This window comes from Dermacentor andersoni, chromosome 10 (assembly GCF_023375885.2).
Source record: "Dermacentor andersoni chromosome 10, qqDerAnde1_hic_scaffold, whole genome shotgun sequence".
Taxonomy (NCBI): domain Eukaryota; kingdom Metazoa; phylum Arthropoda; class Arachnida; order Ixodida; family Ixodidae; genus Dermacentor; species Dermacentor andersoni.
In genome coordinates, this window is record NC_092823.1 from 82,587,921 (window position 1) to 82,614,325 (window position 26,405).

A 26,405-nucleotide genomic window follows, 5' to 3' on the forward strand; every position below is an offset into this window, starting at 1 on the left:
GTGTCCACGTGACCCTAACCTAATGCTTACCACGTGCGTCTGCATGTTGCAGTCGCCTTAAAGTACGCGTTACTCTGTTTTCAGATTACTCGGCAAACAGATATGGCGTGATTTCGTTTCCTAGCTTCCCACTACCAACCCAGTTCCACCATTCTTTCTTCGCTCCACCATTTCCAGGAACGCACTAGTTGGTTGTAGTTAACGAAGCAAACTGAATTTTAAGACGCAAACGACAGCACGTACCGCCGATGTAAATTGAAAACTGAAAAGGGAAAGATAGCCTAGAACATGTCTTACGTTCAAGGATTGACTGACGGGCTAGTTCGTCAAAAACAACGCTTCAAGACGGGACACAAAGGAAGATACCACATATACGCAGCGCTTACGTACATGCAAAGAATACTTAACAGATTAAATGCGCGGTTCAGTATGTATATACCTCGTCGCGTTTGAATTAGTGCTGATTCTATATTTACGCTCACCGGCAAAGTCAATAGACCTGGAACTTCTTTTTCTTTCTTTTGCTTTTTTTGCGCTTCTTTCTATCCTGCGATAGCACTTATGAAGCCCGATACACCTTAAGTAGAGAGATTACGCAGATCCAACGCGCAGTCTGGAATGTACGCGAAGCGGTCAACTAAATGCAACAAAACTGCTCATCTTCTGCAGCGCTTTCTGCAGCGCGACGATAAAGCTCCTGCCCAGCAAGTTAGCACGACGCGGAAACCCCCGTACGTCACCACCCACGTGATCCACGCGACCGCTGATCGCACAATCTGCGGGATCGACCCGCTTTCGTACGCGTCATCTCCGGGATTAGTTCAATTTTACTATTTCAGTATCTCCAGGATCAACCCAGCTTACTCGGCAATAAACTTGGCCGGGCTGGTCGACACACCAAACACCGGGAAAGGAGGCTTAGAAAGTTTCGCTTTAATAAAGAGATTATATGGCTCGAACGCGTGTACTTGTTTATGCCCAGGATATTTAGGTAGTGTTTGCTGTTCCACAGAACAGCTCCGTAGAGGAAAGACCCGGCAACCGGAAGCGCCGGTTGAGGCGACACAAACTGAACTACATATAATCCGATTTGCTTGCGAAAGCTGTCGTGTGTACACTCTGTTTGGAAAGAGAGCAGCAGCAGAAGCAGAACAGCAGCCAGTGTCAGAAAAATCCGGGAGGATTCGCCTAGAAAACTTACCTTTTGAAGAGAACGCCGGGAGCGCAGCGAAAAGGCCCACAAGCGCACTTTCGTACGCCCATGTAGTGCAGTGTATCACGCTTCGAAAATTGACTGGTGAATTACGGCGTAATCAACCTCGTTTTTTCGGGGCACCTATATCGCAGAACTGGCTGTTTGCACTGCACATATCTGTGTATAGGGCGTCACAGCCAACATGGTTCAAGCTATTGCAAAAAAAAAGAAAAAAAAAAACAGGGCACGAAATCCGCCCACGAGACCCACAGCTTTCGTTCCATCAGCAGAAGCTTTCCGCGAACTGAACAACATCTTCTGTAATGCGTCATTATCCGAATATTCGATGTTAGTTGGCCAATTCCCTCATTACATTGGTTACAAAGCCAAACGGCTCTGCACATACGAAAGAAATTATACCCGATGCGTTCCAGCCCGCTACGTTTTTTTTTTACCTTTTTCCTTCTACCGCATTTCAAACTTCAGACGCGAAATATGTAATATATGCAAAACAAGTGAGCGCCCAGTCTCCTCGCGCGCGAGACGGCAGTGCTTTAAAGCGAGCTTTAAATTGATTATTCCGAAAGACTGGCTTGACGACTGCGTAAAAGTGACAGGCCGTCGATGAACTTTTTAGCCGACGCTAAAGGCAGGCAGTCGCGTAACGCGGTATAAGCTAAGTAGCCGACTTGCTGTAGCAGTGAAACGTGTCATTGCTCTTAGCAACAGCCAACAGTTAAACCAGTTAAGCTGACAGGGTGTCACTTTCACGTGGTGGCGACGTCAGCCACTTAATGAAGTGAGTTTTTTTAAAAAAAAACCTTTGAGGAGCCTGGCTGTCGAGCACGCGCGATGCGCTCGCACGCTTTTTTTCTTTTCATATTTGGCACAGCAACTTCGAAACGCGAAAAAAAAAAAATAATAAGTAGCGATAACGCAAGCCTTGGCAACTACTGACTGTGACGTTTCCTGTGGGAAGAACAACTAGGCTTTCGCAGTTGCGCCATAAGATTAGCAGTTATTAAGCTGACAAATTAATTCCGGCTATTTCCTTAATGTGACATAAATCTGACAGAAAAAAGAAAAAGAAAACTCTAGTTGACGAAGACGACTTTCCGGACAGGATTTATGGAAAACTATGACGTACAACCTCGTATGTTGTACGTTTATATATATATATATATATATATATATATATATATATATATATATATATATATATATATATATACATCAGTGCTTCAGTGCATGAAACGACGTTTTGTTAACAAATTAACTGGAACGCCAATGCGTGTCTCCGCAAAGTTGGTGAATTTATATCTCGAAACTCGCGCCATCTTGACAATTCCTTCCAGATGGATCCGCCTTGTGAACTCCGCGACTATAATTTGTAAATTGCAATATTAGCCATTATGTAATTAGTTAAAAAATTAATGAGTGGATTTTTATTAATTAGTCACTTTTGCATCTATTTTTTTGTGCAAGTATTGTCCGCCGCTTCGAGTAGACCAGCTCACGAACTAGAATCGTGATATGCGCCACTGGCAACTTCAAAAGATTTTTTGAAAGTGTTCGCTAAAACACCCTGTATACCAAGACACCAAGACAAAAGCGCCCCCTCTAAAGCATGAAGCCACCACGAGTACGCATTAAAAATTCAAAGGAACCATGACAGCCTCTTTAAGATGAACGAGCGTGCATGTTTGACCTCTGAAAAGCAAGTTCTTTATGTGTTAATGCAATTGACGGGTTACTAACCGAGTCACGTTCAGCGATTGCTGCTGCTTCTATGATAAGCATAGTGTTTTTCAGTAGGATGCCTCGCTAAGAGACTGCCTTTTTCAAAGACAGCTCTTTCATCCTAAGGAGGCGCTCATGATTCCTTTGAATTTTGAATGCGTACTCGTCGTGGCTTCATGCTTTAGAGGGGGCGCTTTTGTCTTGTTGTCTTGGTACATACGCTTGTTATTCAAAATAAAAATCAGTTGGAAGTCAGCGCTTGTCTTCGTCGTTGTTTCGGTTTCTCTGTCTATGTATGCGCTGTAATGGAATGTTTGCAGTGGAATACCAACTAGCACGTACCCGAACTCTGGTTGGGTAAAGCGGGCGATTCCGAACCACGCGTACCCTAACCACTCTTCTACCACCAAAGTTGCTCACACCTTGTCTTTCATTCTTTACAAAGTTATTCCTCGGAATTTTCAACACGGCCACCCACAAGCAAATGTAATGGCACAAAAATACCTACAGCGCATATCTTTTATGTTATCTCTTCTGAGACGGAAGCATTAAAAGTGCGAAACAATAACAGGAGATCGACGACGCAAGAGTCCGCGTTTCAACCAGAAAGCTTGCCTTCGTGCATACCGTTCGCCTCCAGCGTTTCCCTGTAAACGTTGCTGTTCCAGAAGCTGCAGTCACCGGGAAGCATGCAAAGCAGTCAGGGGTGTTTGAATGATATCGCGTTCCACTCTTAAGGGTGAAGCTTAAGCGTCCTCCAAATTTTTCATACTTTGGCGGCGCCTCGAGAACACCGAAGAGGCAACGGGGACACCAAAACTGGAACCCAGACTGGTTCATCGGTCGGGATCTCGCCAAAGCCTCCGCGTGCCAGGGCCTTCCAGACCGAACGTGCGCTATCGCATATAGCCCGTCCTGTATGCAAACATAACCCATATAACCCGAACCAACGGAGCGCCCCGGTTGTAGCTTGATCCCCTCCACTGTTCCTCGGGTCACCTGGAGATATTGCGGCACCCGCTCTGCCGTAGTCTGGGGAACTAGTCCGAGGCCTTCGCTTGCTGGTATTACTTTCATTTTCGCGTGCTTAACATTTCCACCGCGATGCATATCTACATTGAGAGGAAGCTTACTGAAGAACATCCTCCGTTATACGGGTTAAGCATTTGTAAGTTTTCCAGAATTTCTAAATATCGCCTCCGGCAGATAGCATAATTCTTGTCGTTGAGCTGGATTAGTTGAAGAAGTGGACATTACTAGCTTGAGACGCACATTCAACATATTCAATTAATCAGCAAGAATGCAATAATTTACTTCTTAATTACGTTACGGTACATATACAAATGTTGAAAGAATACATATACTGCAAAAGAAGTTTGTTCGAGCGCTTTTTAATGTACCATGTAATTCGCATACTTCAGATTCATTTTTGAAAGGAAATATAGTCCGCGTGTTTAATCTTTATAATAAGTCTGGCGTTCAAAAGGGAGGTAAAATAATATTTAAAGTTTTTCCATGCGTTAGCTAATCTCGATAAAAACACTCGTTCGTGCGCCACTCGTTACACATAATAGTGGAAGATGGTCACTGCGCAGGCGAATCATTCTATGCAAAAAACATCATACGCACTTGCAACCCTTTCAAAATTATTTCATAAATCACATATTCAGTTACAAACTTAGGTACGAACACTGCAGGAACATTGCACAAATTCTTGCTCACACGATAAATAAAAACCGTTATCTTGCCTTTTCTTTCTTGCATATTTAACTTCTGTGACTGTTTCATGCGAAAGTACATTAGTTTTAAACGTGTTATATTATGTATGCGTGTACTATCGGTGGCCGCTTTGTGGAGCTGGCTGCGGGGTTCAATCGAGTTGCTTGTTCCTCAAGCGACTTTTACCCGCAGTCCCTTCTATCGTCGATAGAAATAAGCTATTATTATTATTATTATTATTATTATTATTATTATTATTATTATTATTATTATTATTATTTACAAATTGTAGCAGGTGAGTTTGCAAGATGCATCCGAATGAAATGCATCTCCAGGATGAATACCAGTTTCGAGATATTATTTCGCAAGGTATGGGAGAAAATACGTGGCCGTTCCAGTTACTTTGGTTATTCAATACATGAAATAGCATTTTGTTTGAAAAGTAAGTGGAACAAGAGGGCATTCTTACAACAGCGCATGTCTCCAAACTGGTGTCATTCTGGAAATTCATTCCAAGTGGGTAGGCCTTGTAAGCTCACTGGCTGCAATTCGTAAATTATAATGCGTGCCGTAAAGTAATTCATCAAGATGTTAATTACTGATCTATATTTTAGTGTTAGGCCAATATGTGTTTCGCTATCTCGTGCAACTAATGTTCGCCTCTCTGAATAATCCGTGTCAAGGACTAGATGCCTTCCCAATAAAGTGCAGCTGCCATTCAGTGCAGGTTACGAATTTTCTGCATTTTACTATGAGAAATTAACTTACTTCAGTAACGCCTATTCGCCGCGCGGAGGACCTGCGTGGTTCGCGATGTGTCGTTCGGGATGATTTTTCTCTCACGGACAACGCCGACGATGCCGGACGCCGACATCGGATTTTCTGCGACACGGGGCCCTTAACGCTGTCGCGTTAAAGAAAAAAACGCAACTCGTACACGTTTCTATGCATGAACGCCGAAATGATCGGTCACATACCATAGGTTCTTGTTCGGTTATGTAAAAGTAAACTAGAAAGAAATAAAGCCAGATAAGCACTTAACAACAACATTGGAAAACTAGACGACTCTATAAAAGTTAGGGACACACGGTGCGATGCCGCATAGAAACGAGGAAGCAACATAATAGTGCAAGACACACAAAAAACAGAAACACAGTTCAACGGTTTGAGCATACTGCAAAAGACATGCCGTGCTAGATAATTCTGCGGTGTCACATGTCTCAAAACCGCATCTATTTATAAGTTACGCCCTAGTTTGTGTAACCTTGCCCACCTGAATTTTTTTTTTTTTTAACGCGCACCCGACGGACTGTACACGAGCGGTTTTGGATTCAGCTTCCATCGGAATCCAGCCGCGCAGGCCGGCATCGAACCTTCGACCTCATGCTCAGAAGGGCAACGCTATATCCACCCAGCTAAGGCAGCGAGTGACTGCACATCTTGCTAACACCGACAGCTCTGTTATGTCATTACTTGCGTATTAGTAAAGTATTGATTCATTGTTTTTCGCGTTCATTTTCATCAAGCTCGGGGTCATCGCTCGCAATCAATTATACGATGGCAAGGACTCGACACTTCCGAAACGGGGGGAGGGTCGGCGGAAGTATACGTCACGTGGGCGGCTACGCCGAATGCGCCAAAGGGGGTCGATTTTCCAATTACATCGCAATCACGATTCCCTCTCGCTCGGCGCGGAACGAACTGGGGGTGCCGCTTGCGCCTTCGCTCTGCTGAGCGAAGCTGTCACGTGACCGCCAGCCACGCAGTGAGCAGGATCGTTGAATTAATGCGGGGGAACGGCGGAGCGAAATTGGGAGTTACAAATTTGCGGCGTTCACGTGACCGGTTTCGCGTCGATAACGCCGTCCTTGCCTGCACAATTATCCACGCGGTTTGCAGAATGGCGACGCGCGCAGTCTGTAATCCGACCCTGTAGCCAGCTCGCAGGCACTTCCTGAAAGAATATACATATATGTTTGTATAGCAGATAACGTACCGGACGTTCTGCTCAAGTGCGTCCTCAAGGACAAACTAGTGCTCGCGAGAGCAGTATTTGATTTCAACTCGCTGGCAATAGGGCTCCTTTCGCTGTCAGTACACGCGGAGTGAATGTGATTTTTTTTTCTGTATGAGTCACTGCTTTTTTTATATCAAACTTCGTTTCGTGGAGTTGGCGCGCAGTAACTCCTCCCCCCTCCCGGCCATCCCACTTTCTGTATGTTCACTCTGACAAGGCACACCCGGAATACGCGGCCGCTATTTAGACATAGAAGGATAAGTAGAAGGGGGGGGCTGCAATTGCACAAAATATGCAATTACTCTCTACTCCCATACAATTTACTTATCAACACCACAACCTCCTTCCCACTTCCCCTTTAACCAATTACCGCGAACTGCCATCCGTATAATGAGGCGTTGATTCGCTCAAGGCCAACACTCCAATGTTTCCGGAGTGTTTTTCATTTCAAATAGAATGTGGGGATGAGTAGCGTACGCAATCAGTGACGTATTGAGCGACATGGTTGCGTTGTTGAGATAAACTAAGAAGAGAGAAAAAAAATGGCCAGGCTTAGCTTGGTTAAGCCAAGAATGCGTTGCATATTGCACGCGTTGCATATTGCGCGGTCCGTGACGTCACGCACCGGCGCAGCGCCCCTAGCGGGAGGAGCGCGAGTCAGGTGGTGGCTGCGGCCGCGCGCGACAGGCGCGAGTTGGGGCCCAGCTTTTCCTCCGGCTGTCTTGACGTCACGTCACGTGGTTGCGCTAAAGGTCAATGGTGGCTGCCCGGCCGCGCCCAAGGGCTGAACTGAGTGATTGCACTATGCAACGCATAAAACTCTAGTGTAGGGGTATGAGCCACTATGATGGCTCATACCCCCAATGGTGGCTGCCCGGCCGCGCCCAAGGGCTGAACTGAGTGATTGCAATATGCAACGCATAAAAGAAATTGAATGTGCCCACACTTTAAATTAAATTGAAGGTATTAAGTTCGCCGGTTCCAAAGTGATGTTGTCACCACTACACGAATGATTCAAAGGGACTTGTTGGTGGGCAAGTTGAGTGATACTTCAGGAAGCCAAAGTGTCGTCGTGTTTTGTGTTGTTTGTGACCATTTTATTTAGGGTTCTAATGGCGTCCTTAAATACTCCGGTATCTCACGTTGCGCGAAATTCAAGTGATAGCGTGTGGTTAGGAATTGAGGCGTGTATTCTTACGCATGCGCTTCTCAACGCCTAAATCCACGCACCCTTGAATGTCTGCTGATAAATATTAAATATTACCCAAGCTCAATTAGTTTCGCTTTGTTGATGGTATTATACCAAGGAGCTTCCTTTGTTTCGTTAATTGTAGACGTCTACTTTGTATGCAAATCGCATTATTGAACGAACTTAGTCTTTGTATTAGAAATGTAGACTATCAATGTAGAATCCTGTTATTCCAACGAATCCTGTAATCGAGCACTTCAGTGAGAGATGACGCACGTTTTAATCTCGAGGCTGTTTACTGTCTGCAGTGAAATTATTTCGAGTTCCAGTGAAATGTCCATCGGGTCCGTGGCGTTCATGTACTTTGTTTCACGAAATCAGCGCCATACTTTTTCTCGCTGTTACTATAGATGTTGCCTTTTGTGATAGCTCCTAAACGAAGCATTGAAACAACCGCAAAATAAATCACACCATTTGCACATTTCGACCGAGTGCCGTCGGCACACTGTATCACTTTAGTGAAAGTACTGATCTTTTGATTATCATCTTAGCATTCTTTCTATTTTTCCTTCCTAACGCTGCTCGCAGTGCCATCATCATGTAAGTATCTTTTGCCGTGTTTCCAAGGTGGTTTCATCTTTACAAATATACATTAAGTAAGGAAAGCATAAGTATTTCCATGCCGAAGGGAAAGTTAACGTAAAAAAAAAAGAAACATAACGCTTTTTTTTTTTTTTTCAAGTCGAAAAATGGATCTTCATCGAAGCGCACAGATCCCTTTGTGCCTATTTGCGGACGAAAAACGAAAAAGAATGCAGAAAAAGCTCGCCGGCGCTGTTTTTTTGAAGCCACTTCGTGGGGGCAAAATATGCTCGAATGGCACGTTATTTGGTCAAGGGCTCTATAAAACCCGTTTCATTCGTGCATTCATCTCGTGGGACGAACGCACCTAAGTTTATCTCCAAGTCGCTTCCAGCTTCCTCTTCTGACTGCCACACTGAGGTTGTCGTGTGGGCGACAAATAATTTCAACCGAACTCGTTAATCCAGATGAGGAAATCGGTACACATTGAAATTCGTACACTCGCCTTGAGGTGCGCGAAGTAAAAGTCCCTTATCGTTACAGTAATTGACCGTGAGCACTGAGCTTTCGCAAAACTTCGGCTTGCTCAGCGTTCTAGCGAACGTACGAACACACTTTATCTGACCTGAAGGGTCGTATATCTTGTGCTTACGGTCTAACAGATGCTAATTTATAGGAATTCGACGGCAATAGACCGTTTGTGCGCCACAACAGCACACACGCTCGGATGAACGTGTAGCCAAGGGTTCGTACTCTACACCAATCTCTGGTCCTGCTCTAACTCATCGCAGTAGGTCTCTATCGCTCAAGGTACGCATCGATGTGTATTAATGTCGCACATCGCATTGCTGTTAGAATGTCTAGCTTTCCGAAGATGCCGCCGTGTGTTGCTGGGCAGGTTTCAACAACTTCGCGTTAGTCTACGTGGCGAAGCGCACTCCCAGGGCCTTCCCTCTGTATCCGCCAGTGCTCTGAGCAAAGGTTGCAGGGTACTAGATTCCCGTAACTTAGAGCAGGCCAAGTCAGTTTTACTTCTTCGTACAAAAAAAGTACTGCTACAACTGGGATTTTTTTTAGGCAATGATAACAAACCATGTCACACAGTTAAATTGCCAGACGCCTGACATACTAAATAATTATTCCCGTTAACTCATAATATTGAAGAAGCTTCATCTTCACTCATGTTGGGGAGGCGATCGAACTTGTAATTTTTAGATAGTGAGCTTTTTCTGTGTCTTTCTCGGTGTGCTGTTTCTGACATTCTATGCTCTGTATTGTGTTGTACTAGTGAAATGTCGTGTTGAACAGTTCTTGCCTGGTCTCTCATGCGTATATTGTATGCAATAGCATTGTGTACCAACGCCTATACTGTTCATGCCTTGGCAATGTTATCCGTGTTACTGACGGCGTTACCCTGTGTTATCACGTTGCTAGGAGCTAAATTCGGTGCATTGTTACCCCAGCTCCGTGACAGTAACGTAATTGCGTGTATTTTCCAAATCTGTATAAGATATTAAGGGGAGAGTTTTAACCGTAAAAATTAGCTACTAGTGCGCGCAGCAGTTTCGAGTTGTATGTGATGCAGCCTCGCTTCCACGCTTGTCGCCTTCCAAGAGCAGACCACGGATCATGCCGAGTTTCGACAGCACAGTTGCGTAATTTTCACGCAAAGGTTTCCCTCACCAGTTCCTATCTGAATACATGGAAACGAAGAGATCGTTTTTCTCGGTACCCACTGCGCCGAATTTGATGAGGTATTCTGCATTTGAAAGAAAACGTACAAGCTTACCGACTGTAGGAAGCAGATTTTTTTATTATTATTAACTGTATGCAAGGAGTTGTCGGTGCCTGCAAGACGGCGTAGGATAATCGTCTTCTCTTAATTCATAGATGAGGTAAAAAACATGTCAAACGAGAAATAGAGAAAAGACAATAGTGACAACAGTTCTAAACTTGATTCACGCAGAAAAAAACAGTTGTTTCTGAGCAGTTTCACAAGCGTCGGAGTGTTCACGTTGACGCACACACAGCGTACCTCGTTTGAGGAAAACACAGCACACTCATACACATTTATGGCATTATTTTTTTAACGGGAATTGTTTAAAATCGCAATATTTGAGAAAACTGAGGCGTCATGTTTACAACTCTGTTCATTTTTTCTGCATTATCTGCTTTACGCTGACGGGGGCGAGAGACACTGACTAAAAGCGAAGACACGGACTGACACGAAGAAGCACGTGTCAGTTTCTGTTGTCCTTACTCTAGTACATGAACAATGTACGCTCGCCTATTGGCCCAATTCATCGCTCTGTTACAACTATGTAACTACGCAAACAAAAGAGATATAATAATCACGTAGAGTGCACCTATTCAGACATCTAAAGCGGACAAAATTGATGTAACACTTGAAATGTGTGATTACATTGCAGAACTTTCGCAACACCCTCGTAAGCATTAATAGATATTTTTGTGAGCTGAAAATTGTCTGTATTGCGTTTGTCCGCCTTAGATGTTCCAACAGGTGAAGTTTAGAGAACTGCGATATCTGCTTTTGGTGCATAATTGCGGACTTCTAAACTTTGTGCTTGCTTATTGTTATTTCTATAGCACACTGGTTTTCCGCAGTTTCAATGGTAACATTTGAGGCAATAAATAAAATTTCGTCTAACGACAGTCGGCAGTATTTCACTTTTTCTCTCAAACGCAACAAATTTCCTGCAAGTTACTTGAGAGGTCGCGTGAAGGTAAGTGTTTCTGCGTTTTGAGTGTATTTCAATAGAGAAATCAAAAATGGCCCAGAGATTAAGCTTTTTTTAAAACTTTTATCTAAGGCGATGGCTGTCTCACATAGTCATCGCAGAAGCGATTTCAATCCAATTTACTGCGTTCGAAAGAAACATTGCTCCATAAGGCAGAACATTCCGCAGAACTATTACGTCAATCGCTTGACTTTGCTTCGAGTAGTTGGCAAATTCGACTTCGACATTCCATCTGCTAGTCCCCTGGTTAGCTCAGATGGTAGAGCGGCTACCCCGGAAAGGCGGTGGTCCTGGGTTCGAGTCCCGGACCAGGTCGAATTTTTCTTCGGCTACTAGGCGTTTCTTTCGAGGAACCCGTATGCCCATTGCCCCCAAATACATTCCTTCCAATACACTCCGCTGCTAATAGTTTATGGGATGTGAGATTAAGCACATGTGCGGACCTCGAGAGGAGTCCGAAATGGTAGTACGCGACAGGTCAGCTTGCGTGGCAGGTCTACATAGTTTTTTTTTTTTTAACGTTGCAATGAGGTCCGCGCCAGCGGTTGTCACGCGGAGAACTCCCGGACTCGACAACTCGAGTGGTCGCTGATGTGATGAAGCTACACCGATGCTTTGTCGCTACAACTTGAACAACATTGACCGGCTGTCACGTTATACAATTGCGATCACTAGAAAACATTTTGGAGGCCAGAGATTACGCATAGCCCCTCCTCCCGCCGTAGCAAGGATAGAAGCACGCCTCTCGACCGCGTCTCCAGTAATGGCCTAGTGTCAATCTCGCTCTTTGGGCCGCGTAGACCGCGTCAAAGATAAGGCTTCCATTTCTTAGTGCCCTATTCATTTTCATTGCTGCCATCATCTGTATCACTTATACCTAAATAAAATACACACAATAGCGACACGCCAAAGAGTCCACCTTCTTTCAATTTCCGTTCTCAGCGTCGCCTTTTTTTTTTTTTTTTTTTACAATGGGCGAAGGTCCGGTATATTTAACGGACAGCGCACTTCGATTGCGGCTTGATGCTTCACCATCGTCGTCACGTGACCCACAGTCGATCGCAGTTTCCTGCCTCTTTAATACGTGCTATCTATATATAGTGAACAGCCGGCACTCGGCCGCTCATGGGATGCGCTTGAGTGTTCACTTATGTGTTCAGAGGAAATCGTGGTAAGTTCAGGATCAGCTTTCATTTTGAGCTTTTAAAGCACTATCCCGGTTCCTTCGCTACGAAGGAGCCTCATTGCACTCTTATATCGAACACCCTCTAGGGCCGCGGTAAATTTCAGATATTGATTTACAAAGTTTGCTCGCCGATAATGCGAGCTTTCTGTTTTCGCGCCGAAAGGGGAATTGGCCTCGCCTTCCACTGCGGGATGTTTGACTGGCTTCGATCCTTTTAGACCACAGCACTTACCGTAATTCCCCAGTCGGTTACCCTGTCGGTGACCGTCTGTATTTTTTTCTTTATTCTGGGAGAAATATCAGTGCTGCATTAGGCGTTTATTGCTTCTGACGTCTTGTTAGAAACGAAAGGAACTAGGACCGGCCCAAGAAAGAATCGAAGTGAAGTCAAAAGTGCTTGCGTCAATGGTCCGAAAAGAAACCTCATAATCACTACACTTCGGCTGACCACCAGGCCGTCGGATTGGGGACGCACATTTTGTACAACTCAAAGAAAAATTTAACGATCCAAATAAGACATACTTTCCTTTGATTGTTAGCACACGCGACCACGTTAGACCGCAATGATGTCGCCTGCAGGGGCAAAACCGGCGCATAACAAAACAAATTTAAAGACAACTTTGCAAAAACTGGCTTGACACTCGTAAAAATAAAGACCTATGGCCACAATGTCACGAGGAAGGCGATTCTAGTCTGTCGCAGCTCGGGCAAGGAGCGAGACTGGAAATGCTGTTGTTCGTACACGTGGCTGTAGGATTTGAGGCTCGTTCGGTTATGAGGTAGGGTGTTGTGACTTCTTCCGTGGATGGAGGCGCTATGAGTATTGTGTCATTTTGCTGCTAGATCTAGGGTAGTGGCCGTCACTTCCATGAATTCATGTTTTTCACAAGCCGTATCCGCCCCGCTCTCCGTAGAACGCGCCATAGCTATCAGGAGGACCACTGAAAGTTCCGCCACATATATACGGTGCTTGAATATAAACAAGCGGCACAGGCCGGCGATGCCCCGACGATAAGATGTGGCGTTCTATTGCGCTGCTGCCGCTACACGTATGGCTTGTTGTTAACAGTGGCATTTCATGAAACGCTAGCGACAGCAGCAAGAGATAACAATATGTACTGGCTTTCCTATGCCTAGAGGCTTAAATGTGTAAGCATTTCTGTGCTTACTCAACGAGAAAAAACGTCCGTCCGTCACGTAAGACGATCGTTTTCAAGATAGGGCACGCATCAACGAGCGAATTAATCTTCGTGCTCCATCTCGCTTCAACGTGAACTAACCGGTGAGAACACAGCGCGCACCAAGCTATCAGCACTCGCCGCAGTGTGCTCCCATCGCAGATCGATTTCAAGTTAAGGGCACGAGGGATCGCGCCATATGTCGACGCCGCCGGAGTACGCTTATTCATGGTTTGTAATGGCCCGGCGCGGATGGATAAAGTGCTAGGGGGCGATAACGGCTTATAATGATCGGAATGCCATCAGCGCGCCGCCAGCTGCAGTAGTTTGCTCGCCTCATTAATTCACGTTGTGCCGCCGTCCGCAGCAATACGTGTAGCTGCAGCGCTGTCGTTTTTTACTGGTCGGATCAAGGTTCATTTCATTGGTAATGACACTGGACTGCGTGGAAGTGAGAATGTGGCGCAATGCTTACGCAAACTTAGGCAGTTCCCAGAGCAGCGTCCGCGTGAATGTTTCAAGCAAAATCACATCCGCATACACCGCCATTCATTTATCCCGTTGTCATTGAAGCATGCAGCTGAAAAAACTTAGCGAGCTTACAAGACACCACGCTGTCCTCGTAAAGCGCGCCAAACTTTCAAATGGGACATGAATATTGAAGCTTTTATGCGGCGAAACTGTGATCTCATTAAAAGACACGCCGTAGCAGTAAATTTTTCATTGGGGTGACTACGAATTAATTTTCACCGCCTGGTGTCCTTTAACGTGCACCTACATCTAAATACACGAGCATTTTTTTTTTTTTTTTGCATTTCACCCTCATCTCTCGCCGCGGCCGGGATCGAACCCACGACCTCGTGCTCAGCAGCGCAAGGCCTAAGCCACTCACCAATAGCGGTGGGTTTCAGTGGAACTTTATTGCACCGTCTAAGCTATTCGGTCCACTTTCGAATTCAATCTGGCATCTCCCGATACGAAGCTGACTTGCGGTGCGATAATAAGGTATGTGACCGGGCTAGCTGGTGTTGATCTATAATTTTGATACCACGAACTTAGACAAAGGACGGCGAAAGAGGTGACAAACGGAGACTGGAACACTGACGAACTCCACCGTATTCTCGAATTCGCCATCTTGTCAAGTCTGATTGGCTCAAAGGACTGCTACGACCTCTCCGATTGGCTCAAAACGGCAAAATTGCGCAATCCCACAAAGCGTTGGCATTTGACAGTTTCGTGAATGGCATCCCGCTTTGTAGCCTATGGCTGTAGAGGAGTAGCCTGTACGAAGTCTTGGCGTAGTTGAGTGGATGACAACGCTTCGTGTCACGGCTTTGATCGCTAAGACATCCCTGAGTGCATTCCTTGCGCCTGTTTTTAATGCATGTACAGAGACGCTCTCATGCGGCTGTGCTACCTCGGCTTGAGTTGCTGATCGAGAACTTGATGACCATATTGAAGTCACCCCTCCCCCCCTCCATTGTGAGTCGTCACAGCAGTGGGTGACGCAAACGCACTACGCAAGAGCAGCAAACGGCTTTATTTACAAGCGGCTTTACTGCTGACTATATTAAAGTCACACAGTTGAATCGCTGAATCAGTTTTGACTTATGAAGTATCGTTCAAAAATAATATTTTCGCTAATTTGGCACTAGTAGGTTGATTGTTGAACGCGAAAATAATAGTCACAGCTTCATTTTTCAGTTTCCAGCCGAAACGCCGGGGCCAGTTCTTAATTCTGACATCACAAGTTGAAATGATCTTTTTTGAGCGTGTCGACCATTGTGGTTCTCTGCAAAACCTTTTGAAACTTCCCAAGTTCAGTCTTTGGCTCGTTTAGAATACAATGTAGCTCAGTTTTACCGATAAAGCTTAACTACAACCGAGAAGACGGCGTCGAAATCTGTGACGTCACGCTGGGCTGGCGCAGGAATTTCACGGTGGCGCCGCCAGCCGTCTTTTGGTTTAGCGTCTTTTCTTCCTTGCCAAGCGTCTGCTGGCAGTAAGAATGGTTGCTCTTGGTATTGTTGAAAAGTAATTCACTAATACAGCTCGAATAATGGTTTTTTTTTCTTTATAGTACCCCTTTAAGTAGCACCAATTGCGGTGCGAGTGCATGTGTGCGGTCTCTCTCCGCTGAATTTTAGGTGTTCCTGTCGTACGCGGTATAGGTAGAAAATAGAATGATCTTGTTCTGCTTGACTCCCCCACCTTCCTCCTCTATTTCATCTCTGTCTCTCTCCCACACCTTAAACGTCTGCAATGTTATGTTGTTCTCTTCCCCGGCAGCGTGCCGTTACGAGAAGGGTGCGTGGAATGCCTGCAACGTGACGGCCAACACGCGTACCCGGGTGGACAAACTCAAACCAAGAAGCGACCCCACATGCGAGCCTAACCGCACCGTCACCAAGAAGTGCAAGTCTGGTGAGTTGAGGATAATGGTGATGATCAGAGACTTTGGTGCATGCCCGCACGCAAGGACAGACCAATAATCGGGCGCGTGAGCGAAGAGAATTTGAGTGGCCTTCCTGCCACAAGCGTCTGCTGGGGTTGACAGAGTATGTATAAATCATGCTTTGCCCCGGTTCCCACATTTAAAAGCGAAGCTTTTCTTTGCAAACCTCGCTGGGTTTTGTGACCGTTGCTGCGGTCTGGCTGTTCTCTTGCCGAATAAGGCAACTAGTCACACCGGAGTACGCGTGCCGCTGGCTTCTTCGAACCACCACCAAATGGCGCTCGCCTCCGCGCATCCGCGGTAGTGGCGGCGCCGGCCGCGCGGGCGCGCGGGGCACAGATAAAAACATTCGCGCAGAAACTCCGCTGGAGTTGTCTGAGGATGCAAAAGCATTGTGCCACTTGTTCATCTCCACGCAGCCCGGTGTCATTGTCAATCTTATCAAATTCGAACCGACCAGTATAAACACGTATCAACACTTATTGGACGATCCGACCTTTATCAACCCTTATCAGCTGTTATCAACCTTATCGGACTCGGACTAACCATTACCAAGCCTTACCTGTCCTTATCGGATATGATCCGGTCCTTACAACTATTATCGGTCTTATCAACCTTATAGGGCATGATCCTACCCTTATCAACCTCATCGCTCCCTATCAACCTTTTCGAACTCCTGAGATAATTGTGCGCTCTTATCGCTCTTTTGCACCTTATACCTCCGCATCAAACCCTTATCAACCGTAATGAGACGTATATAACCCCTCATCATTACCTAACATCCTTATCAATTCATTGATAGCTTATCGGTCAGTGTTGCTCGACGCGAAGCGCATGAGCATTCAAAGATCGGTGGCGTTTCGATCTGTGAAGGAACGCCGCAACGGAAGGCGCATCCCGCGACCACCGAAATGCATTGGGGTTGTGGCGTGTTTGTCATTGAATTTTTGGGAAGTCGAAATTTTCCTGATTTCTACAATGCTCCCAGTCGACTCTACACGTGGTCCCAGAGATGTATTTTATTCCACCATCAACAAATTTTTTAACGAAGCCTTCATAGAAACTTTTCCCCTTTGACATTTGTTTTGTACCGCTGGTACAACACATTCATATGGGTCAGATAGTATATTCACGTTGAAAGCATATTTAGCGCCAGCGAATAATGACAGAAGGGAGACGACACCACAATTGGCCAACTTCAACAATTTTATTTTCAGGAAACAACCACCTATATAACCCATGCACAGTCGCGACACATCACCCAAAGTTTTAACCCATTCAAAAAAAGCTGTCTCCTTATCCAACAAGTCGACTGAAGGGGCGTTAACACACGTATTACTATTCCGACAGATAGCCTGATCCTCAATAATCTCTCGCACATCTTTATCTTTGTGCTTCGCAAGAACATTCATTTCTGCTTCGAAGTATACTTACCTTCTACAAGCGTGGGGGCCTACGCTCTGTAGCGCCTTCTTTCAGCCGACTTCCCCATGAAGAGTCACGTGATGACGTCGCGTGGTGCTCAGAAGCGCTCCTTATCGGTACACCCTCCCGCCCACAGGTCTTCACCACTGTAGCATTATGCCGCAGGCCTACGTCGCTACTGCGCCTCGCATGCGCAGTTGGCAAACTGTCGGTGGTAAAAGCGGTTTGCCAATCGCTCCTGAGCAAACGGTTTTCGTCTTGCCGAAGGCAGACGGGAGAACGTCCCGCCTTAAAAACGCTTCACATGAGATACAATGCGATAGAGGGTGCCGCACGTCCAATAAACAACGTTACTTCTCCCTTCCTTGGTGTGAAGCTCTAGTTGTTAACCTGCCTAATTTAGCCCAAAATCGATTTTAGTCCGTGGCCCATGGCGCTGAGGACGTAGCATTTGTTGACCGACGCTGAGGCAAAACCTGTCAGCCACGCTGACAACTTGATGCATATAGACCGGTTGTTCCTCGTGACTCTCTTTCGTCTGATTCACTATGAAGGGAATAAATCTCCGATTGAACACACTTTTATCCAAACCATTTGGTACACAAAGCTTCGAAATTACCAAAATGACAGCACTGCGGACGCTCCCAGGCTGCCAACATGCGCGCTTACAGGAGTAGGTAATTGTACTTTTCGTGAAGTGCAGTTTTTTTTTCTTTTTTTGCGTGCCCGCTGGAGCGTATGACACGTGAGCAGGGACCTTTTGAAACACTGTATAAAACCGCTGCAGGTCTGGGCTGCCGCTACAACCGCAGCGTCAAGTGGAGTGAGTGCGACGCGCAGACGCAGACCCGGACCAAGACCATGCCGCTGGTGAGCGGCAATAGCGCGTCGTGCGAGAGCCACAAGGTGGTCACGAAGCCGTGCCGCAGCAACGGGGACCAGCGCCAGATGAAGCGCAAGCCTAAGCAGGGTGAGGATCTCGTTCATTTATCTTACTTCTACATTTACTTACCTTGCACTTCTACAGTGGACATTTGTGCGAGTCCTGTGTGTTTCCTGCCTCTTGTCTTCGTTGTCTTGCGCTGCCCTTTGAGGATGTTCCGGTTCCCTAAATCGACACAAGATTTTCGTCGAAAGCATTGTGTCGGGTGTTCGTAGAGCTGAGCTGCCCCAAGTGGATTCATTCCTAATTTCCTAAATTGTCCCCGTAGTGAAACGTTTATGTTATGCATAGTTGCGAGCGTGACTGATCCTTCTTTTCAATTTAATTTTCCTCTTGCTCCTGAGCTTTCTTCCATGAGTCCAAGCGCAAATTCTGCTTCTTTCCAATACGTCTTCTGGGCGGCCACCTACTCTTGGGGCTGATTGCGTCAGTTGGCACGGCCAGTTTTTGGTCCATATCAGCGTACTCGACGCAGCTTGTTCGTTCTCCTACGTCCTACTATTCCCCGGTTTACATTGCGGTGTGCGCCACCAATGAAAGCGCAGAGTCTAGTCATGTGACGCGAAACTCGGTTCCCTCCAACACCACCGGATGGTCTCCGCTTCCGCCCACCGCGACATCGGAACCCACCACCAGCCACGAGAGCTTCTTTCTCGCGTTCGCCCAACCAAAACCGTCCGCAGGGAGAAATCTCGGAACGTTTTGCTGGGGAATGGTCCCTCTCTTGTGCCTGCAAAATGCGCGTTTGCCTAGGTACTACGGAGGACGACGCGCTTTGCTTCGTCGGCCGCCTAAACTCTGTCCGAACGGGATCATAGCGGCCGATACAGACTGTGTGATGGCGAAGCGTGAGTTTTTTATCGTCATTGATCGGTCCGTGTTAGTGTGGCACACTTAACATAAAGTTTGTCGCTTCCCGGTTCGTCTTCGGCGCTTTGCCAGTGGCGTGGTCGTCGGTGACGGGCCAAGCGCGTGTCACATGGGCCCGCTTTCCGTATGTACCGCCCAGCCATGGACGAGAACTTCAGTATAAGCCGCAATGGAATATTTTAAACTAAACGTATTCGCAGCAATAGCGTTTCATTATTAATTGGTCTGCGGCCGCTAAAGCAGCATATACCCCCCTCCCCTCCCCCCCTCCGCCCGTCGCCCCGACGCGCTTCGCCTAGGATCGCCTCACTCCTCTTGGCAGGAACCCTGTGTGTCAGACCTGCAGGTGATGCAGAGCGTAGGAACATCAGTGCTTAAGTCAAAGTGAAAATTGATATAATAATGCAGAAACAATGAACGAAAAAAGCACAGAAAACTTTATGGAATACGCCGATTCGAACAGGGGAGCCTCCCACTCACGAGCATTACACCTTGGCGCGGCACCGCAAAAGAAGAACGACGAGCATGCTCATTCCGCGTTATTAATACACTGTTGCGTAGTGCAGCTCGTCTAGCAACAAACCGCGCAAAGCGCTTACCCTGCCACGGTGTTGTAGTACCTAGGGAAAAGCAGACTCCAAGAAGCGAAAGCCCCGACACATCTTCCGCGCATTTCACGCATGCGCACAACGGTTGGGCAAACGCGAGAACGAAGGTCTCGTCCACGAACCCACCGGCTGCGTCAGCTGTATCGCGGGCGTCTTGCCACAGCGTGGTCCCGATGCGCCACAGCGCCGCACCATTCAATTTGTTCTGGTCTTTTTATTGCGATAATAATTGTGTGCACACTCCACGGTAATTTTTGCCATTGTCGTTAGCGACGCCGTGATGATCATATAAAGTGCAAGTGCGATAACGTGGGCGCCGCACGCCATATGCTGTAGGTGCGAGTGAAAGCTTGCGAGGGTGGATGTCTGCTTTATCGGCGGTGTCTTCTCGCTCTCGCAAGGGAGGAAGGCGGGGAGGACGCACGCCGTCTTCCCACGCGCACAAGGAGGTGCCGGGGTGGGGGCGTAGTGTAGGTTAGCGAGCATCTACTTTTCTGTTCCGGGTGCGGTGGCTGAGCCAGGCCGGGCGCGTCCCATCTTTGTGGCAATGGGTTCGAAAGCTAGCCGACCTGCGCTGTGTTCTCGCGCGCGTACTTTGCCTTGAAGCGAGAGGCAGCACGACGTGGAAATCGTCCGCCGCTGCTGCCGCTCTTCTTCACGCCAGCGTTCTGACAGCGAGTGTCCGCGGTCAGCGAGTGAGGTATATAGGACAACGTGCTTGTTAATTCCGTTAGCGAGCGAGTGTTTACAGCAGTTAATGCAGCTGATAAAACTACTGGCCTTACCTCGTATATATGTCTTATAATTTGCGATCTCAATCAATTTTCAGCCTTTCGGGCGTAACTTACTTTTTTTACGTTGGTTTGGATATGGTCGCGTCAGCGGCGGCGCGGGCGTTGGGTCATCGCGTTTTGGGTGACAATGGAGAATTTTACTGCGTCCGGTATTCCGGCAAGCGCGGGTGGTTTGCCGGATGAGCGGGGGCGTAAACGTAAGCGGCAAGATTGGTGGCGCCAGCTGGTAGTGCAAAGCTCAACCACATAAACACAGAGCCAATTATTATATTATTCTTAGCTGCTGGTGTAAATTTTATACAGCGGCGTAATCGTGTTCACAATTACGCCGTTGACGAACATTTGCACCAGCAGCGAAGCCGAATATAGTAGCTTACTGCAATTTTTGCTCTGTGTTTGTCTGGTTGAGCTCTACGCCACCAGGCGGCTGCACCGCTCCGGCCGCTCACGTTTACGCGCGGACCATCAGGTAATCCGCCCAAACCACCCCCGTTTGCCGGAATAGCGGACACGTTAAAAGTCTGTAATAGAAGCGCCATGTGCTCCTAGCTGACAGAGTTTCTGGCGTTATGCCAAGGTCGCTATCTTCGCGCACTCGTAAGCGCTCTTTCGGCCGTCTACTTCGATGCGTCCGGTGCCGATCGAGCCCCGTATTCGAAAACCATCCTCGACTCGGAACTTCTTCCTGCACTCCACTGGGTGAACGCAGCGCCATTTTACGTTTCTCAAGAATGGGTGCGGAGTGTCAATTAAGAGCAGACTAATTCAGTGGAAGGGCGGAAATGCCTCAACTTTCCTGAGTCGAAGTGGAGTGGTGAGTGGAGGGACGCTCTCTAATACGGGGGCAAGCCATGCGAAATCTCGCGAATCTGCTAGTGTCACCGAAAACGATCGCTTCAGATACTTAGGCGGATCACCGTCACGGGACCTATTCGTCGCCTAAAACCGCTACGTGTTTCTCACCACGATGCGACGTTTTCCCCTGCTGGCTCAACAAAGGTTCACTTAACCCGTCGTGGTTGCACAGTGGCTATGGTGTTAGGCTGCTGAGCATGAGGTCGCGGGACCGAATCCCGGCCACGGCGGCCACATTTCGATGGGGGCGAAATGCGAAAACACCCGCGTACTTAGATTTAGGTGCGCATTAAAGAACCCCAGGTGGTAGACTTTTCCGGAGTCGACCAGTACGGCGTGCCTAATAATCAAAAAGTGGTTTTGGCTCCTAAAACCCCATAATTTATTGTTTTTTCATGGTTCACTTACATCTATCTGCCCAGTGCATGGCATCTTCATATTTTTAAATACTACTTTAGGTTATTGTTAAAGAAATGTCCCAGTTACGTAATTTATTTCTCAGGATATGTAGTACTGCACTGATGGACCTTGTGCTTTTGTTCCTTCTTATGCTAGAGGCCTGGAAACAGTGGACGTGCTCACTAGTTCCGTTCTGAAATGACATCGTCCCGTGGTATCAAAGCGATATTACAACAACAAAAAAGAAAACTCACAGTTTCGTCCGAAAGGCGAAGCATTGATTGCGATAGGAAATTGGTGAACAGCTATACAAAGTAAGGGTAGTAGTTTTATCGGGCGTATAAACTTGTACACATAGGCGCGCTAACAAAATTGACGGGCATGGTGTCAGGCGCGCACAAGCAAACATGAACACATCTGACTCGATGACCACGGAAACTCGCTGTCAAAGCGCTGGCGTGTGGAAACGCGGCAGCAGCAGCGAGCTAAGTGACATTCGTGCTGTCTATCGCTTCAACGCAAAGTAAGCGCCGAGAACACACAGAGCGCACAAACCTACGAGCCGCCGACACACCTAGACTCTGAACACAGCGTAGATCACTCTAAAGATACGGCCGTGCTACCGCGTACAGCAGCCACATGCGCAGTTTCAGCCGCAGTAAAACGCCGATCCCCCCCCCCCCCCCCCACTCGCCCCTACACCCGGTGCCTCGCAGCGTTGGGTGCTTCGCGCACGACAGAAGACGGCGTGCTTCCTCCCCGCTTTCGTCTCTTTCGCGTGGGTGAGAGTGAGCCGTGATCGCCGGCTCCCCTCACATGCCTTCCCTCGCACATATAGTGTAGGGTGTACGCCGTACGCTGTATGTGCGTAGGGCATATCGTGCGTAGGGCGTAGGGCTGTATAGCGTGCGGGTGACACACCGTAAGCTATACAGCGTACGGTGTTATCGCCCTTTGATTTTATACGAAACTTCTAGGCGACGGCAAAAATGCGCTTGGAGTGTTCATATAATTGCTACCGCAATAATACAAAAAGGTACGTGCGCCCATACGGGTCATCGAGGTCGCACCGTTGTTAAACTCGTCAGGCGGACCCACATTTACCGCGTCATTGCAGCGACTGGCGGTGCGTGCGTCTGCCTAATGGAATTTTAATTGCACAGTGAGGCAAAGGCCATTCTGATCTCAAAAGAATCTGCTTGGGTACCATCCACATCGCATAAAGTGTGCAGCGAATAGGGAGCACTCCAGCGCTCCATTACTTAACCCAGAAAAGAAAAGAAGATATTGATTTTGAATCGCTAAGCTCGCGAGACGTGGGATCTGCTATCTTGAGTGATAGTGTTTCTCCGGTATTCTATATTAAAAAAGAAAAAGAAAGAAGGCTTGCTTCTTTACGGATATACGCATTTGTAGGCATCAAGTAAAGATGTCCTAATGGCAGGAAAACTATGATGGCATTTCAAAGTCCGGTGTTTTTCTTCTTTCGCGTACCTTGATGAGAATGGAGCACATTGCATATGCCGTCAGGCTATTCGTTCATGCGTGACGTTCGATCTTGATGTGTTGTTTTTTCTGATATCAAGCTACTTTAGTCCGCTATTTTTCATACATTTATGTGCATCTTAGTTAAGCAACCTGTGGTCATTGTTTTCAGATGAAGAGGAGGAAGAGGACGACGAGTGAACACCAAAGACACGTGGACGGGCGTTTGAAGCTGTCCTGGCTCCTGAGAGAAGGCAGCCAAGATCTTTCAAAAAGTGTGGGCACAAGGGGCTGTTTACTCCGCACAACGCGCAAACAACGTCTTCAAGTTGGAGACAGCACGGTGACCTTACGCCGCAAGATGACCGGCGCCGCCAAATGTATAATGGGGTATCTGCGTTGGGTTATCCCCCTCTCCCCCCAGAAGGTCGAAAAACATGCGTGTATTGTTTCGTCGCACCACTGTAAAAGTCAGCGCACGGGCCACCTCTTTAACCTGTTCAAACCTGGTCACGTTAAAATTTACGCTTACTGGTTGGACATCGTGAATTTAGCACAGCGCAATACAAAAAAAGAAGTGCTGGAAGTCAGCGCTGTATGCGTCGTCTTCTGTCCCTCTTCCTTGTTGCGCAGTTCTGAATTCAGGCAGTTCAAACTGTGACTCATATTGCGGCATTAATATCGCTGTATTGACTGCTTGAGCTGCCTTATTGGGGGCCTTTCGTGGCCTTTTTTTACGCGATGAAAGGTCAACAACCTGTAATGACTTTTACTTGTCTCTGTACTCACTTTGTTCAAATCGCTCATTTAGAGAAAAAAATCGTACATCTTTCTGTGAAACAGACGGATACTCATGCCAAAAAATACTCAAGCTTCGGACTGTCGCCCTCCTGTTTGTGTTATGATCGTGTTGTAGCACCAGGTGGTCGTAGCATGGAGGTCAAGGACTCAAGCGGAGCAAATTACAATAATACTAGCAAGCCTGGGAGCCAGCGGCAATGTCAGTGGCGCAGTTTTATCGATGATATCAGATCCAAGCAGAGAAAGGATGCTTTGAACAATTCTTATCGGCTTAAATTACTTAATCTCGCTTTCATACATTGTACTCTGCATTCTCACTATAACCCATAACACACGGTGACTTAAAGGCCATAATCACTTGCTGCATATCGATGTGAATGCGTCATTAGGCTAGAGTGTGACGTGACGAAAGATAGTGAAGTTGCGTCGTAAAGACGAGCGTAACCGCGTCCAATGGAGAGCATTTATGGTTAATCGACGATGGGGCCACCTTTGTCAGCAACGATAAAGTCGTTGATATCTTACAGATGACGAACAGCTAGTCTGCCTTGCATTCTAAAGAAGAAAGCCTGCAAGGAAGGATTCCTAAGTGAGCAATCAGGTCAGGCTTTTCTGAATACTGGTTACACCAGCCTAACTCTTACAACACCACAGCCACAGTGTATTGGCCGTAGTTGACAACAGTCTGCTACAAACGACAAAAAGTCAAAAGCTACCAAACCAAGTCCAGCGAGCAAGCGATGCTACCTAAAATTTCAATAGTTCTGAAGCATTTCTCTATCATCAGCATATGGTAGTCGGTCGCTTTTCACAAGTACTAAAGGACTGGGCTGCGATAATGTAACGATTAAATTCCATTTCCTTTCCTTTCCGTGCTTCGTCATTGGTCACAGTGGCGACGAGCCTGCGTTATCGCCAGGATCAACCGGTCGTGTGAAGCGGATATGCAAGGCATAGAATCGACCGAAAAGAATCGTGACATTATACTGGCCCTGGAATCGGCATTCGTAAATTTTACGACAGGCGCATACCGCAAGACTTTAAGCCTTCTCGTTATCTCTATTCATCAACAGCGATCTCCTTTTGCTAAATTAGAATGCCGGTCTAAGACTGACTCTAAAATGTTTTGTTGGGCTGTCCGATAATTTTGTAAGCTGTCCGTGATTGCATATGGGTATGCTACTTATTTGGATTGTATATTCAGACGACACTTCGACGCAAAATTTTCTTGTGTGGTTATGTAATGCCTAGAAATTATAGAATACTTACAAGCTATTTAATGTATAATACAACGCAAATAATGGGCTGCACAATGTAACCATTCAGCAGGTCCATCGGCTGAAGCCACTTTACTCACCGAACAGGTAGTCTGCGATTTTTCTGGCATAGTTAAGCTTTAGGTCGCCACTGTCGAAGCAGCTCATTCATCTCGATCGTAAAGGGTTTCGAAAATTGCTTATCTTCCAACGGAGCGCGATCACTCGTCTTTATCTAGCCAATATCTCACTGTTCTCTCATTGCCGTTGTTCTACGTTAGCTTTAGAACGCACACGCAGCGTACTTTGCAACCGCGTACATGTCGCGGCTGTCTTTCTTCTGCTCTTATCACATTTACTCAATGTGCCAATGAACATTTCAAGGGCATTCCAGGTGGGAGAAGAGGTGTAACGGGTCGATGATTGTGTGACCCGGCCACGTTTTGTGGCTTGTGTAACGTCTTTTCATACTCCAGCTCTTATACTTAATGCATTTGTGGAGGTGGTGCGGGAAGGAGGTGGGTTTCACTAATTAAACTATCGTTGTTCGACCTATTATCGTCCCCAGCGTGCTTCTGTAGTTGCAGTATACACTTCCTCTCTGTCCCCTTGTAGATCACGTGCTCCTTGTCACTTTAAGACGGTGTTCCCTTCATTGGACAACGAAGACGTGCGCGGAATGGTGTTCTTTTTGTTAGTGTTTTTTTTTTCTTATTTTTCACGATTTTATTTGCTTCACAGTGTCTTATACTACGAATAAAAGAAATGCCTTCAAAATACTGGTGCATCCTTAGTCGCGCTTAAAACAGGCAGAATCAATATATGGTGGAGCGTTTCGCAGACTGCGAAGAGCTTCGTAGCAAGTTCAGTAGCACGTTCTCTCTTTACTTTTTTTTCACAGAGTACTTATGTTCCAGACACCTGCAGCGCCACAACAAGATGCACCGCA

At 46.8% G+C, this 26,405-nt stretch overlaps 1 protein-coding gene across 2 annotated transcripts in view; it reads left to right on the forward strand.

Moving 5' to 3' along the window:
• LOC126544176 (uncharacterized) overlaps positions 1-26,233 on the forward strand; it is a 93,186-nt gene extending 66,953 nt beyond the window's left edge. The window contains exons 4-7 of one of the 2 annotated variants that reach the window (XM_055062473.2): positions 8,449-8,460; positions 15,855-15,989; positions 18,233-18,415; positions 23,572-26,233. In XM_055062473.2, the coding sequence (XP_054918448.1) occupies positions 8,449-8,460; positions 15,855-15,989; positions 18,233-18,415; positions 23,572-23,600 (359 nt within the window). In that variant the 3' untranslated portion in view covers positions 23,601-26,233. The remainder of the gene's footprint in view (positions 1-8,448; positions 8,461-15,854; positions 15,990-18,232; positions 18,416-23,571) is intronic. The other variant, XM_055062474.2, reaches the window with a different exon arrangement.
• Positions 26,234-26,405: the final 172 nt, after the last annotated feature.